General features: G+C 47.4%; 1 protein-coding gene across 5 annotated transcripts in view; it reads left to right on the top strand.

Moving 5' to 3' along the window:
- NRF1 (nuclear respiratory factor 1) overlaps window positions 1-15,007 on the top strand; it is a 667,443-nt gene that overhangs the window by 107,759 nt on the left and 544,677 nt on the right. For all 5 annotated transcript variants that reach the window (XM_069229342.1, XM_069229339.1, XM_069229343.1 and 2 more), the window contains exon 3: window positions 2,856-2,970. In XM_069229342.1, coding sequence (XP_069085443.1) covers window positions 2,856-2,970 — 115 coding nt within the window. The remainder of the gene's footprint in view (window positions 1-2,855; window positions 2,971-15,007) is intronic.

The following is a 15,007-nucleotide window of genomic DNA, read 5'->3' as shown; positions in this document are numbered from 1 at the left end:
CTGGAGAGCCCTCATCCGACTCCATCTCCGTCCGACCCTCCAGTGGTCTCGTCGCTAGTGGGTCCTCCGCCATGCCCCCATGCCATGCGGGCCCCTGTCAACATCTCTCTCACTGAGCGTTCCCGCTTGGATTTGGACGCCGCCATTGCTCGCGGGCACGGTCTCAGCTCGTCGGGACACCCCCCCTCCCAAGTCTCTCCAAAAGCTCCGTCCGGAAATAAATCCCCAGGTGTCTCTGTGTCAAAGGTTGCGGCTGGCCTACGCACTGTGTAACCTCCTCCCACGGGTCTTCGCCTTTTGTAGCCTCTGATGCTTCGCACAAGAGCCCGCACTTACTTGTGGTCCATGCTGGTAGGTATGAAGACCTCGGGATCAAACAAAGGCCCTAGGTCCCTCCATGGTCAAGGAGAGATCCAATGGGGGGGGTGCTCCCCTCCAGCCCGACCAAGTCCTCCAAACGGGGCTCCTTCTGCTCCAAAGGCGGCAACTTCTCTCGGGGTCTAAGCCCCCTCCATGCCCCCGCGACTCATGGGGCCCAGCAGGATCCCTCCGAGGCTCCGGTGCCTCCAAATGCGGGCCCAGGCTGCTGCCGGAGAAACTCACCACCTCGCAGCCCAGGGCACTGCCCAAGCCACTCCGCGGCCCTGAACACGTTTCGGGGCCGGCCGCTCCTCTTACTCCAGGAGCAGCGCCGCGCGATGCTCAGCCTCGGTCGGGTTGCCCCCGGCCAAAAGCATCACCCGTCACCTCGGGGGGGGGAGGCTTTAGGACGCCCCTGTCAGGCCAGTCATCTGTTTTCGGGGCCAGGGCGCGGAGCGCAGGCAGGAACGTCCTAGCGTGCCGCCATCTTGGCCACGCCCCCAAGAAGAATCAACTCTTAAAGAACTCACTCTTCCCGCCGGAAGCGTGAGACTTCAACCTCTGCACCGGACGCCCCCGGCTCCAGCTCCAGAGAACCAACACCACAGGGAGGACTCCCAGGCGACTGCGACCTCATGAGTAACCCGAGACGACCCCCCTGGACCCTGACAGCGACGCATGCAGAGAGAATTCAGAGGCTCCCCCTGACCTCGACTGCATGTAACAAGGAACCCGAAGCACTGCGCCCACAGCCCCCAGGACCACAAGGAACCAAACCTCAGTGCAGGAGTGACCATCAGGCGACCCTCTGCCTAGCCGAGTTGGTGGCTGGCCTGAGAATCCCCCCCTGTGCCCTGCCTGCACCGCTAGAGTGACCCCCAGGTCCCTCCATTGAATCCAATACAAAACCCGACGCCTGCTTTGCACACTGCACCCGGCTGCCTCTGTGCTGCTGAGGGTGTGTTTTGTGTGCCTACTTATGTTAACACCCATCCCCCTCCCAGTGCTCTACAAACCCCCCCCTGCTCTGCCCGCTGAGGAGGCAGGTACTTACCTGCTGGCTGACTGTAACCGGAGCACCCCTGTTATTCATAGACGCCTATGTGTTTTGGGCACCTCTTTGACCTCTGCACCTGACCGGCCCTGTGCTGCTGGTGTGGTATTTTTGGGGTTGCCTTGAACCCTCTGCGGTGGGCTGCCTGTTCCCAGTTACTTGTACTTGTAAGTGCTTTACTTACCTGACAAACTAACCATTACTTACATCCCCCAGGAACTGTTGATTTGTGCAGTGTGTCCATTTTGAAAACAGCTTATTGCCATTTTAACAAAAACTGTATGTTACTGCTCTAATTCAAAGTTCCTAACTTACCTGTGTGGAGTACCTTGTATTTTATGTATTTACTCCAAATCTTGAACTTGTGGTTCTACAAATAAATTAAGAAAATATATTTTTCTGTATAAAAACTATTGGCCTGGGGTTAAGTCTTTGAGTGTGTGTTCCTCATTTATTGACTGTGTGTGTACAACAAATGCTTAACACTACCCTCTGATAAGCCTACTGCTCGACCACACTACCAGAAAATAGAGCATTACCATTATCTAATTTTGCCACTATTTTACCTCTAAGGGGAACCATTGGACTCTGTGCACACTATCTCTTACTTTTTAGATAGTATATACAAAGCTAACTTCCTACAGAAGGGTATGCCCAGTTGTGTGTCCTGTGCTTGCTCTGCCACCAGATTCAAGGTAGCCTGGTTAATGAGGGGTGATACCAGGATGCTTGTTTTTGGTCCAGGGAGGACCAGGCCTGCCAGTTTGGGCTGACTGTTCCCTTAGCATATGGCTGGGTCCAAACCGGAATAGTAAGGCGAGCAAAAAAACAGATGGATTAAACCCAGATCCGTGACTTGGGGGTGAATATTTGATTTGGTCCGCATTCCATCCATCATCTGTTTTTTTTATAATTTAAGTCCCAACATAATCAGACCCATAATTTGACACCTCACTTCAAGACGTCTCAAATGGGACATTTCCACCTGAGAACCTTTTCTAATTTCATGTGTAACATCTGACTAGGGCGATGAAAAGGGGTCCATCCTTCCTGAATTTCTCTGAGGAAGGTCTGAAACCCATGTAGCTTTCGTAAAATTGTATGCCTCTATATGGTCTCGGATTAAAAAAAAGAGTACACAAATTATCAAAAAAAACTGGAATGCCGTATTTACTTTGCCCTCATTTTTGTGACTGTACGTAGGCAAATATCTGATCTGTTTAAGACGACTGAGTCGTTGAGGCTGCAGAAAGAATGGTGAGTTTGACTTCTTGTTTAGTGACCCAATATTCCTTTTTGTCAGTTAAAGTATTGGAAATTGAATGTGTTATCATTGACGAGCAGGCTACTTCAGAATTTGTCATCCTTGAACATAGGCTTAACGGATAGATCGTCTTGTTCTTGTCTTTGAATGGATTATTAAGTTTCTCTTCAATTGCAGGACCTGTTGGGATGGCTGCAGCTGCTGCTGTGGCCACAGGAAAGAAGAGAAAAAGGCCCCACATATTTGAACCAAATCCATCCATCCGCAAGAGACAACAGACACGGCTGCTAAGGTGAGTTGTTTGTTTTGTGTGGAAATATATACTTTTTAATTAATACAATTGTTATCATCTTAAAATGTTTGTTTCTTCCAACTCTCTTAACCTCTCACCCCCCAAATGCTGCCTTAAATACAGCTATTTTGCAATTGAAGCCAGTAACTGAAGTTTGCATGATAGTGGAAAAAGTTTCATGTCTAGGTGATTGTTTTGGGTACTGTTTACCTTTGTGTTGCCCACCGTTATTTGAAGGACAGCTGTTAAAAAATTGGAAGAGTTAAGAATGGCTGATTCTTTGAGTATTAATTGGCTATTCCTCAATGTAGCAGATCAGTATATACCAGACTGGACCCAAGTGCAATATTAATTTCTAGTGTTGGTCTAGTACGAGTCGTTTCCCTGGGTTCTCTGATCTTGTGGTATACCTTATTTCTAGAGGGATCGCTGAAACACCTCCTTTTTGTTGGGAGAGTTGAGTGGATTGTTTATACTGGTCTAATGCTGACCGATGTGGTTGTAATGGCCATGTTCCCAGTTGTTGAGGGTAATGAAAGCAATACTTTCGGTCCTCCGAAAGAGCTTTCTTCTGTGAAATTTTACAGGATTCCTTGCGCTCTTCTATCATTCCTTCACGTTCAGCTTTCACCCACAGTCTTTTACGCTTCGTAATCCTGTGACTTTTTTTTTAGTTCCATAGTATAGCTCAACTAGTTAATCCATCAACAGGTTGTTGTGTGTTACTGCAGGCTTCAATCCGGTGAGACAAAAATTCCCTTTACAGAAGAAATAACCATCAGCAGTTTCTGTTATGGCATAGGTATTGATAGATGTACAGCATAATCTTTAAGATATTGTGTGAAAAAAATAATTTTATTCTTGGTTTGTATACGTTTTTTTTTATTTTTATTTTTTTAACAAATGCTATATTGTATATTCAAATCCTGAAAGCATATCAGCAGTAGCACATTAAGACCGCTTCAGGGGGAAAGGTGTGTGATTCGAGCGTCTTTGCTGGTCACTTTATATAATGTTGTGGTTTTTTTTTTTATTTTTTTTTTTTAAACCTTGCATCTTATTACAAGATATTAAAGCTTTCTTTTACATGGAACAATTCAGGATAAAATGAGTAAAACACATACAAATTGTTCTGCATAGAACAGCGAAAGCCTGGGGAAACAGTGGGTAGGATGTTGTACATACAAGCTTGTAATTCTTGTGCATATTATTAAACTGGAGAAGTCTTTTGTCCTTTTCTTTACCAACTGGTGGCTCTTTTAAAACAGCAGTGGTAAAAAAATGGTGACTCCATGTAAATCCTTAGCACTGTGTGTGTTTACAGCATTTATGTGATCTGTAACAGATTCATGCTGCTGAACGTCTTGTTCAGTGGCTGTGGAATTCAGGCAGGTCTGATGCTGAAAATTGTAGAGAAAGCATAGTAGATAAAGGGAGATAGACTTTAGAAAAATAGTGGAAACCTCTACCCGGCAGAACAGCTGTTTGAAGAGAAACCAGTGAAGATCAAGCATAAAGCTTTCATTTGAAAGTAATTTGGCCTTGCATAATATTTCCATGATTGATAAGCAAAGCATTCAGTGTTCTGCAGCATAGATGTTTTTGGCAGGGTGTAGCACTGGTTCTTGGTTGTATTTGTGATAGAGACGATCATTTAACGCCTTTTAAATTATGTTGTAGGAAGTTGGCTCTGTATATACTATCTCAAAGTGAGAGATAGTGTGCACAGAGTACAAGGGTTCTCCTTAGAGGTTGATAGTGGCAAAATTAGATAATACTAATGCTCTATTTTGTGGTAGTGTGGTTGAGTAGTAGGCTTATCAGAGGGTAGTGTTAAGCTTTTGTTGTGCACACACATGCAATAAATGAGGAACACACACAGACTTCAGGCCAAAAGGTTTTTATATAGAAAAATATATTTTCTTAATTTATTTTTAGAACCACAATATTCAAATGTGAATAAAATGCAAATTACGTCTCACAGGTAAGTATAGAACTTTGATTTAAAACAATAGTACACACAGTTTTGGTTAAAATGGCAAATAGCTATTTTAAAAGTGGACGCTGCAAAAATCAGCAGTTCCTGGGGGAGGTAGGTAAACGTTAGTTTTTCAGGTAAGTAAAGCACTTACACAGTCAGTCTCCTGGGCATAGGCAGCCCACCGTTGGGTGTTCAAGGCAACCCCAAATCCACAGCACCAGCAACACAGGGCTGGTCGGGTGCAGAGGTCAAAGGAGGGCCGAAAACTCATATGCACCTATGGAGAACAGGGGTGCTCCGGTTCCAGTCTGCTAGAAGGTAAGTACCTATGTCCTCGGGGAGCAGACCAGGGGGGGTTTGTAGAGCACTTGGTGGGCGGGAGGGTTTTTACACGTGCACACAAAACACACCCTCAGTGGTACAGGGGTGGCCGAGTGCCGTGTACAAAGTAGGTGTCGAGTTTGTCGTAGAAAACCATGGAGGGACCCGCAGGGTCACTCTGGCGATGCAGGCTGGCACAAGGGGGCTTCTCCGGCCAGCCACTGACTGGGCTAGGATGAGGGCCGCCTGCTGGTCACTTCTGCACTGGTAGGTGGTTCCTCTCGGTCCTGGGGGCTGCGGGAGCAGTGCTTGGTCCAAGTGTCAGGTTCCTTTATTATTAGGCATTCGCGGTCAGAAGGAGCCTCTGGATCCTCTCTGCATGCGTCGCTGTGGGGGTGCAGGGAGGTTGACTCAGGGTGTCCACGTCATTGGAGTCACCTGGAAGTCCTCTCTGCAGTGCTGGTTTCTCCAAACTCGAGCCGGGGGCGTCGGGTGAGAAGTGTGAAGGCTCACGCTTCTGGCTGGAAGTGAGAGTCTCTTTAAAGTTGCTTCTTTGTTGCAATTTTGTTGCTGTTTCTGGACAAAAGCCGCTGTCCTCAGGAGGTTCTTGGTCCTTTAGGTGCAGGTCAGTCCTCTGAGTCCTCCGAGGTCGCTGGTCCCACTGGATGCGTCGCTGTGCAGGTTCTTTGAGTCTGGAAACAGGCCGGTAGGGCTGGGGCCAAGTCAGTTGTCTACGTCATCTCTGCGGGGCTTTCAGGTCAGCAGTCCTTCTTGTAGGTTGCAGGAATATGATTTCCTGGGTTCGGGGTCACCCCTAAATACTCAATTTAGGGGTGTGTTTAGGTCAGGAGGGCAGTAGCCAATGGCTACCGTCCTGGAGGGTGGCTACACCCTCTTTGTGCCTCCTCCCTGATGGGAGGGGGGCACATCTCTATTCCTATTGGGGGAATCCGCCAAAACCAAGATAGAGGTTTTCTTAAGGCAAGGGACACCTCAGCTCAGGACACCTTAGGGGCTGTCCTGACTGGTGGGTGACTCCTCCTTGTTTTTATATAATAACACACAAAAGGAGAGCGCTGGGAGTGTTGCTCACCCACACCACCTCCCAAAGGAAACTATATCATCACTAAAGGTGTGGGGTAGTAGGAACTGAGGGTAGGACTGGGTCGATATTCCCTCAGCGTACAGTGTTAGAATTGCTTTAGATTCTGAAGCGGGGAAGTCATGGTTGGAAAATGTCCAAGCATGGGGGTGCTGTGTTGTTCTACAGGTGGAGGGGGGAGTTCCCTTACGGACTAGGTGGTCTCACACACATAATAGTGTCTTGCTTCATCATTTGACCACCTAGCCCCACCCAAGTAAGATGATACTGCTTGGGCGGACTCAACCTCTTGGTTAAAAGAACCAGAGGGAATGCTGAAATTAGACTGACTGGATAATTACAGAGATCCAGATGGGGTGAAAAATAAAATTACCAAGCAAGTCACCAATTGCTACTGCTAGTTTTAATGAGGGTGCATGCTGGTAAGGCTAAGAACAAGGGGGGAAAAAGGCTCGTTAGAGGATAATGTCTCTTGGAGTCTAAAAAGGAATACGTATGACCAACATGTTTCTCCCCTCGCAAAGTGCTGGTAGGTCAGGGGCATTCGTCAGGGCCTGGCTCCGGCATCTAGGTACCCCCCACGGTATTCCATTTGGAGTGAGTGTGACTACAAGGGAAAACCCCCCCGGCACTAGCCAGACCAGAGGCAAATCGCCCCCAACTCCGGGCTATTTTAGACCTACCCCACCGTAAACTACTTGTTCAGGTAGGCCATACATTTTTCACTTTGAGCACTTCACTTATTGCGTGTGCTCCGACCCCGACGAATGCCCCTGACCTACCAGCACTGCCACCAGAGGTCCTCTTATCACTTCATCAGAAAAGCGACACAGGTGCTTGAGTTTACCTTGCAGTCAGTAAAGACCAAGGCGAACATACTTAGAGGTTCTTTAGCCATTCACTCAGGCTTCGGAGCCCTCACTCCCTTTGAGTGATGCCCTCCTTGACCCAATTTTAGCAAACTAAAAAAATCCACACTTTCTGTGGCAGTCATGGGTTGGATGCTTTGTGTGTGTGTGTGTATGTGTATGTGTGTGTGTGTGTATATATATATATATATATATATATATATATTCGATGGCATGTGTAGCTGCAGATACACATGCTGTGCACATCCCGCCATCTGGTGTTGGGCTCGGAGTGTTACAAGTTGTTTTTCTTCGAAGAAGTCTTTTCGAGTCACGAGACCGAGGGACTCCTCCCATTTCGGCTCCATTGCGCATGGGCGTCGACTCAATCTTAGATTGTTTTTTTTCCGCCATCGGGTTCGGACGTGTTCCTTTTCGCTCCGTGTTTCGGGTCGGAAAGTTAGTTAGAATCTCGGAAAAATCATCGGTATTGTTTGCGTTCGGTATCGGGTTAGTTACAACAGATCGACACCGACTTTTGAAGAGCTCCGGTGGCCCTTTGGGGTTTTTTCGATCCCCCGTCGGGGCCTGGTCGGCCCGGCCACGTGTCTCTTCAAGGCTGATGGAACGGACCCCATTCCGCTTCTGTCCAAAATGCCATAACAAGTATCCATATACAGATCAGCATCTGGTCTGTAACTTGTGTTTGTCGCCGGAACACAAGGAAGATACTTGTGAAGCCTGTCGAGCGTTTCGGTCCAGGAAGACACTAAGAAACCGAAGAGCAAGGAGACTGCAAATGGCGTCGGCGCCGACAGGACAAGAGCGTTTCGAGGAGGAGGAAGAAACATTCTCCATCCATGAATCGGACTCGGATGAGATCGATCCCGAAGAAACGCCGAAAACCGTGAGTAAGACGTCGAAACAAAAAAACTCACGAAAAAAACACTAAAGCCCAGGGGACGCCACCGCCAACAGGCCATGGCTTAACCTGAAAAATAGGTGACCGATCATCGGCACCGAAAAAGGGCACGCTGGGGGCGAAGTCATCCGACTCCGGTCGAGATACCGCCACACAGCAATCTCGGGCTCGAGATAGTGGCTCCGAGCAGGTTCGGCACCGAGATAGCGGCACCGAAATGGGTCGGCACCGAGAGACCATGACGCCGAAAGTAAAGAAGGTTTCGTCGGAACCGAAAAAAGCAGCCGATAAGGTTCTGATACCGAAACATCCGGCCTCGGAACCGAAAACGAGTTCCTACACTGAGGAACAAGGACTGTCCACACAAATGAAGACACATAGATTTGGACAGGAATTGGAAACAATAGAGCCAGACTATACACAAAGAAGGCTCCATATCCAAAAAGAAACAGGGAAGATCAGTACTCTCCCTCCGATTAAAATGAAACGCAAACTTGCCTTTCAGGAAAAAGACAAGCAGCCACAGGCAAAGGTGGCGAACAAGTAACCCCGCCACCGTCTCCACAATGCTCTCCGCAACCATCACCGGTAGCCACTCCACCAATGATGCAATCCCCAACTCATACAGGAATGAGTCAAGATGACCCTGACGCATGGGACCTTTATGACGCACCAGTGTCCGATAATAGTCCTGAATGTTATCCAGCTAGACCGTCGCCACCAGAGGATAGTACAGCCTATGCACAGGTGGTGTCGAGAGCAGGGGCATTTCATAATGTCAGCCTGCATGCTGAGCCCATTGAAGACGACTTTCTTTTTAACACACTGTCGTCCACGCACAGCCAGTATCAAAGTCTTCCTATGCTACCCGGAATGCTAAAACACTCCAAACCAGTGTTTGAAGAGCCTGTAAAAGGAAGGACCATTACTCCAAGAGTGGAGAAAAAATATAAACCGCCACCAACAGACCCCGTGTACATCACACAACAGCTAACACCGGACTCAGTTGTAGTAGGGGCTGCGCGTAAAAGAGCGAACTCACATACTTCAGGAGATGCACCACCGCCAGATAAAGAAAGTAGAAAATTCGACGCAGCAGGCAAAAGGGTGGCGGCACAGGCAGCAAACCAGTGGCGTATTGCCAATTCACAGGCTTTGTTGGCCAGATACGATAGGGCCCATTGTGACGAAATGCAACACTTTATAGAACATTTGCCCAAAGAGTTCCAAAAAAGAGCGCAGCAAGTAGTAGAAGAAGGACAGAGTATCTCCAACAATCAGATGCGGTCAGCAATGGATGCTGCAGACACAGCTGCTAGAACTGTCAACGCAGCAGTAACAATAAGGAGACATACATTCAACGGACAGCAGTTGTTTGGGCCGGAGGTGGACACTGCGATCGAAAAACTTAAAAAAGACACTGACACGGCCAAAGCCATGGGCGCACTCTACTCCCCACAGGGCAGAGGCACATTTCGAAAAACACAGTTTAGAGGGGGGTTTCGAGGACAAAGCACAGAACCCACAACCTCACAGACAAGACCCACTTACCAGAGCCAGTATCAGCGGGGAAGTTTTCGGGGACAATATAGAGGGGGACAATTCCAAAAGAATAGAGGAAAGTTCCAAAGTCCCAAAACTCCTCAAAACAAACAGTGACTTCCAAGTCACACATCCCCAACACATAACATCTGTGGGGGGGAGACTAACCACATTTTACAAACATTGGGAGGAAATAACAACAGACACTTGGGTCCTAGCAATTATCCAGTGTAAGGAAATGCCTCCTTGGCATGGTTGCCCCCTGACTTTTTGCCTTTGCTGATGCTATGTTTACAATTGAAAGTGTGCTGAGGCCTGCTAACCAGGCCCCAGCACCAGTGTTCTTTCCCTAACCTGTACTTTTGTATCCACAATTGGCAGACCCTGGCATCCAGATAAGTCCCTTGTAACTGGTACTTCTAGTACCAAGGGCCCTGATGCCAAGGAAGGTCTCTAAGGGCTGCAGCATGTCTTATGCCACCCTGGAGACCTCTCCCTCAGCACAGACACACTGCTTGCCAGCTTGTGTGTGCTAGTGAGAACAAAACGAGTAAGTCGACATGGCACTCCCCTCAGGGTGCCATGCCAGCCTCTCACTGCCTATGCAAGTATAGGTCAGTCACCCCTCTAGCAGGCCTTACAGCCCTAAGGCAGGGTGCACTATACCATAGGTGAGGGTACCAGTGCATGAGCAATGGTACCCCTACAGTGTCTAAACAAAACCTTAGACATTGTAAGTGCAGGGTAGCCATAAGAGTATATGGTCTGGGAGTTTGTCAAACACGAACTCCACAGCACCATAATGGCTACACTGAACACTGGGAAGTTTGGTATCAAACTTCTCAGCACAATAAATGCACACTGATGCCAGTGTACATTTTATTGCAAAATACACCCCAGAGGGCACCTTAGAGGTGCCCCCTGAAACTTAACCGACTGTCTGTGTAGGCTGACTAGTTCCAGCAGCCTGCCACACTAGAGACATGTTGCTGGCCCCATGGGGAGAGTGCCTTTGTCACTCTGAGGCCAGTAACAAAGCCTGCACTGGGTGGAGATGCTAACACCTCCCCCAGGCAGGAGCTGTGACACCTGGCGGTGAGCCTCAAAGGCTCACCCCTTTGTCACAGCCCAGCAGGGCACTCCAGCTTAGTGGAGTTGCCCGCCCCCTCCGGCCACGGCCCCCACTTTTGGCGGCAAGGCTGGAGGGAACAAAGAAAGCAACAAGGAGGAGTCACTGGCCAGTCAGGACAGCCCCTAAGGTGTCCTGAGCTGAGGTGACTCTAACTTTTAGAAATCCTCCATCTTGCAGATGGAGGATTCCCCCAATAGGGTTAGGATTGTGACCCCCTCCCCTTGGGAGGAGGCACAAAGAGGGTGTACCCACCCTCAGGGCTAGTAGCCATTGGCTACTAACCCCCCAGACCTAAACACGCCCTTAAATTTAGTATTTAAGGGCTACCCTGAACCCTAGAAAATTAGATTCCTGCAACTACAAGAAGAAGGACTGCCTAGCTGAAAACCCCTGCAGAGGAAGACCAGAAGACAACAACTGCCTTGGCTCCAGAAACTCACCGGCCTGTCTCCTGCCTTCCAAAGAACTCTGCTCCAGCGACGCCTTCCAAAGGGACCAGCGACCTCTGAATCCTCTGAGGACTGCCCTGCTTCGACGACGACAAGAAACTCCCGAGGACAGCGGACCTGCTCCAAAAAGACTGCAACTTTGTTTCAAGAAGCAGCTTTAAAGAACCCTGCAACTCCCCGCAAGAAGCGTGAGACTTGCAACACTGCACCCGGCGACCCCGACTCGGCTGGTGGAGAACCAACACCTCAGGGAGGACCCCCGGACTACTCTACGACTGTGAGTACCAAAACCTGTCCCCCCTGAGCCCCCACAGCGCCGCCTGCAAAGGGAATCCCGAGGCTTCCCCTGACCGCGACTCTCTGAAACCTAAGTCCCGACGCCTGGAAAAGACCCTGCACCCGCAGCCCCCAGGACCTGAAGGACCCGACTTTCACTGCAGAAGTGACCCCCAGGAGTCCCTCTCCCTTGCCCAAGTGGAGGTTTCCCTGAGGAAGCCCCCCCTTGCCTGCCTGCAGCGCTGAAGAGATCCCTTGATCTCTCATTGACTAACATTGCGAACCCGACGCTTGTTCTTACACTGCACCCGGCCGCCCCCGCGCCGCTGAGGGTGAAATTTCTGTGTGGGCTTGTGTCCCCCCCCGGTGCCCTACAAAACCCCCCTGGTCTGCCCTCCGAAGACGCGGGTACTTACCTGCAAGCAGACCGGAACCGGGGCACCCCCTTCTCTCCATTGAAGCCTATGCATTTTGGGCACCACTTTGAACTCTGCACCTGACCGGCCCTGAGCTGCTGGTGTGGTAACTTTGGGGTTGCTCTGAACCCCCAACGGTGGGCTACCTTGGACCAAGAACTGAACCCTGTAAGTGTCTTACTTACCTGGTAAAACTAACAAATACTTACCTCCCCCAGGAACTGTGAAAATTGCACTAAGTGTCCACTTTTAAAATAGCTATTTGTGAATAACTTGAAAAGTGTACATGCAATTGAAATGATTCAACGTTCCTAATGTACTTACCTGCAATACCTTTCAAACAAGATATTACATGTTAAATTTGAACCTGTGGTTCCTAAAATAAACTAAGAAAATATATTTTTCTATAACAAAACCTATTGGCTGGATTTGTCTGAGTGTGTGTACCTCATTTATTGTCTATGTGTATGTACAACAAATGCTTAACACTACTCCTTGGATAAGCCTACTGCTCGACCACACTACCACAAAATAGAGCATTAGTATTATCTATTTTTACCACTATTTTACCTCTAAGGGGAACCCTTGGACTCTGTGCATGCTATTCCTTACTTTGAAATAGCACATACAGAGCCAACTTCCTACATCCAGCATGGTTATTGCATAGAATTTCTCAAATTCCCTCCAAACGTCCCACCGAAAACACACAATATGTCAAAACAACATATAGATCTTCTAGGACTAGAGGTTCAGGCATTGCTACTAAAAGAAGCAATAGAAGTAGTACCAAAACACCAGAAAGGAACAGGAGTTTACTCTCTGTACTTTCTCATACCCAAAAAAGACAAAACTCTGAGACCTATATTAGATCTCCGAACATTAAATACCTACATCAAATCAGATCACTTTCACATGGTGACATTACAAGACGTAATTCCACTACTCAAACAACAAGCCTACATGACAGCACTAGACCTAAAGGATGCATATTTCAATATACCGAAACATCCTTCACACAGAAAGTACTTAAGGTTTGTATTCCAGGGGATACATTACCAATTCAAGGTGTTGCCATTCGGAATAACAACTGCGCCAAGAGTTTTTACAAAGTGCCTGGCAGTCGTAGCTGCACATATCAGAGGGCAGCAAATACATGTGTTCCCGTACCTAGACGATTGGTTAATCAAAACCAACACGCTAGAAAAATGTTCAGAACACACAAAGTATGTCATAGAAACCCTCCACAAACTAGGTTTCTCATTCAACTACACAAAGTCACACCTTATACCGTGTCAAACACAGCAATACTTAGGGGTGACAATCAACACAGCAAAAGGGATTGCCACTCCAAGTCCACAAAGGGTTCAGGCATTTCACAATGTAATACAGGCCATGTATCCAAAACAAAAAATACAAGTCAAAATGGTGATGAAACTCCTAGGCATGATGTCCTCATGCATAGCCATTGTCCCAAACGCAAGGTTGCACATGCAGCCCTTACAACAGTGCCTAGCATCACAGTGGTCACAGGCACAGGGTCAACTTCTAGATCTGGTGTTGGTAGACCGCCAAACATACACCTCGCTTCAATGGTGGAACAGTATAAATTTAAACAAAGGGCGGCCTTTCCAAGACCCAGTGCCACAATATGTAATAATGACAGGTGCCTCCATGATAGGGTGGGGAGCACACCTCAATCAATACAGCATCCAAGGACAATGGGACACTCACCAAAAACAGTTTCACATAAATCACTTAGAACTATTGGCAGTATTTCTAGCGCTGAAAGCATTTCAACCCATAATAAGCCACAAACACATTCTTGTCAAAACAGACAACATGACAATGATGTATTACCTAAACAAACAGGGAGGGACACACTCAACACAGTTGTGTCTCCTGGCACAAAGAATATGGCATTGGGAGATTCACAACCACATTCGCCTAATAGCACAATTTATTCCAGAAATTCAGAATCAGTTAGCAGACAATCTCTCTCGGGATCACCAACAGATCCACGAATGGGAGATTCACCCCCAAATACTAAATACTTACTTCCAGAGTTGGGGAACACCACAAATAGATCTATTTGCAACAAAGGAAAACGCAAAATGCCAAAACTTCGCATCGAGGTACCCACAAGATCAGTCTCAGGGCAATGCGTTATGGATGAGTTGGTCAGGGATATTTGCTTACGCTTTTCCCCCTCTCCCACTCCTTCCATATCTAGTAAACAAGTTGAGTCAAAACAAACTCAAACTCATACTAATAGCACCAACATGGGCAAGACAACCTTGGTACACAACACTACTAGACCTTTCAGTAGTGCCCCATGTCAAACTACCAAACATACCAGATCTGTTAACGCAACACAAACAACAGATCAGACACCCAAATCCAGCATCGCTGAATCTAACAATCTGGCTCCTGAAGTCCTAGAGTTCGGACACTTAGACCTTACACATGAATGTATGGAGGTCATAAAACAAGCTAGGAAACCTACCACTAGACATTGCTATGCAAATAAGTGGAAAAGATTTGTTTATTACTGCCATAATAATCAAATTCAACCCTTACACGCATCTGCCAAAGACATCGTAGGATACTTCCTACATTTGCAAAAGTCAAAGCTAGCTTTTTCTTCCATTAAGATACATCTTACAGCAATTTCAGCTTACCTGCAAATTACGCACTCAACTTCTCTATTTAGGATACCAGTCACAAAAGCATTTATGGAAGGTCTAACGAGAATTATACCACCAAGAACACCACCAGTTCCTTCATGAAACCTCAACATTGTCTTAACACGACTCATGGGTCCACCTTTTGAGCCCATGCACTCTTGTGAAATGCAATACTTAACATGGAGCTATGTAGCTGAAAGAGCACTACATACATTAGACATCAAAAGAGCGTTAATGTTCTACATTGACAGAACAAAACTAATTCGGAAAACAAAACAATTATTTATTGCTTTCCAAAAACCTCATACAGGAAATCCAATTTCTAAACAAGGCATTGCTAGATGGATAGTTAAGTGCATTCAAA

Source organism: Pleurodeles waltl, chromosome 4_1 (genome assembly GCF_031143425.1).
Source record: "Pleurodeles waltl isolate 20211129_DDA chromosome 4_1, aPleWal1.hap1.20221129, whole genome shotgun sequence".
In the NCBI taxonomy this organism is placed as follows: domain Eukaryota; kingdom Metazoa; phylum Chordata; class Amphibia; order Caudata; family Salamandridae; genus Pleurodeles; species Pleurodeles waltl.
The sequence above is the reverse complement of the archived record's forward strand: the minus strand, read 5'-3'. Positions and strand labels throughout refer to the sequence as shown.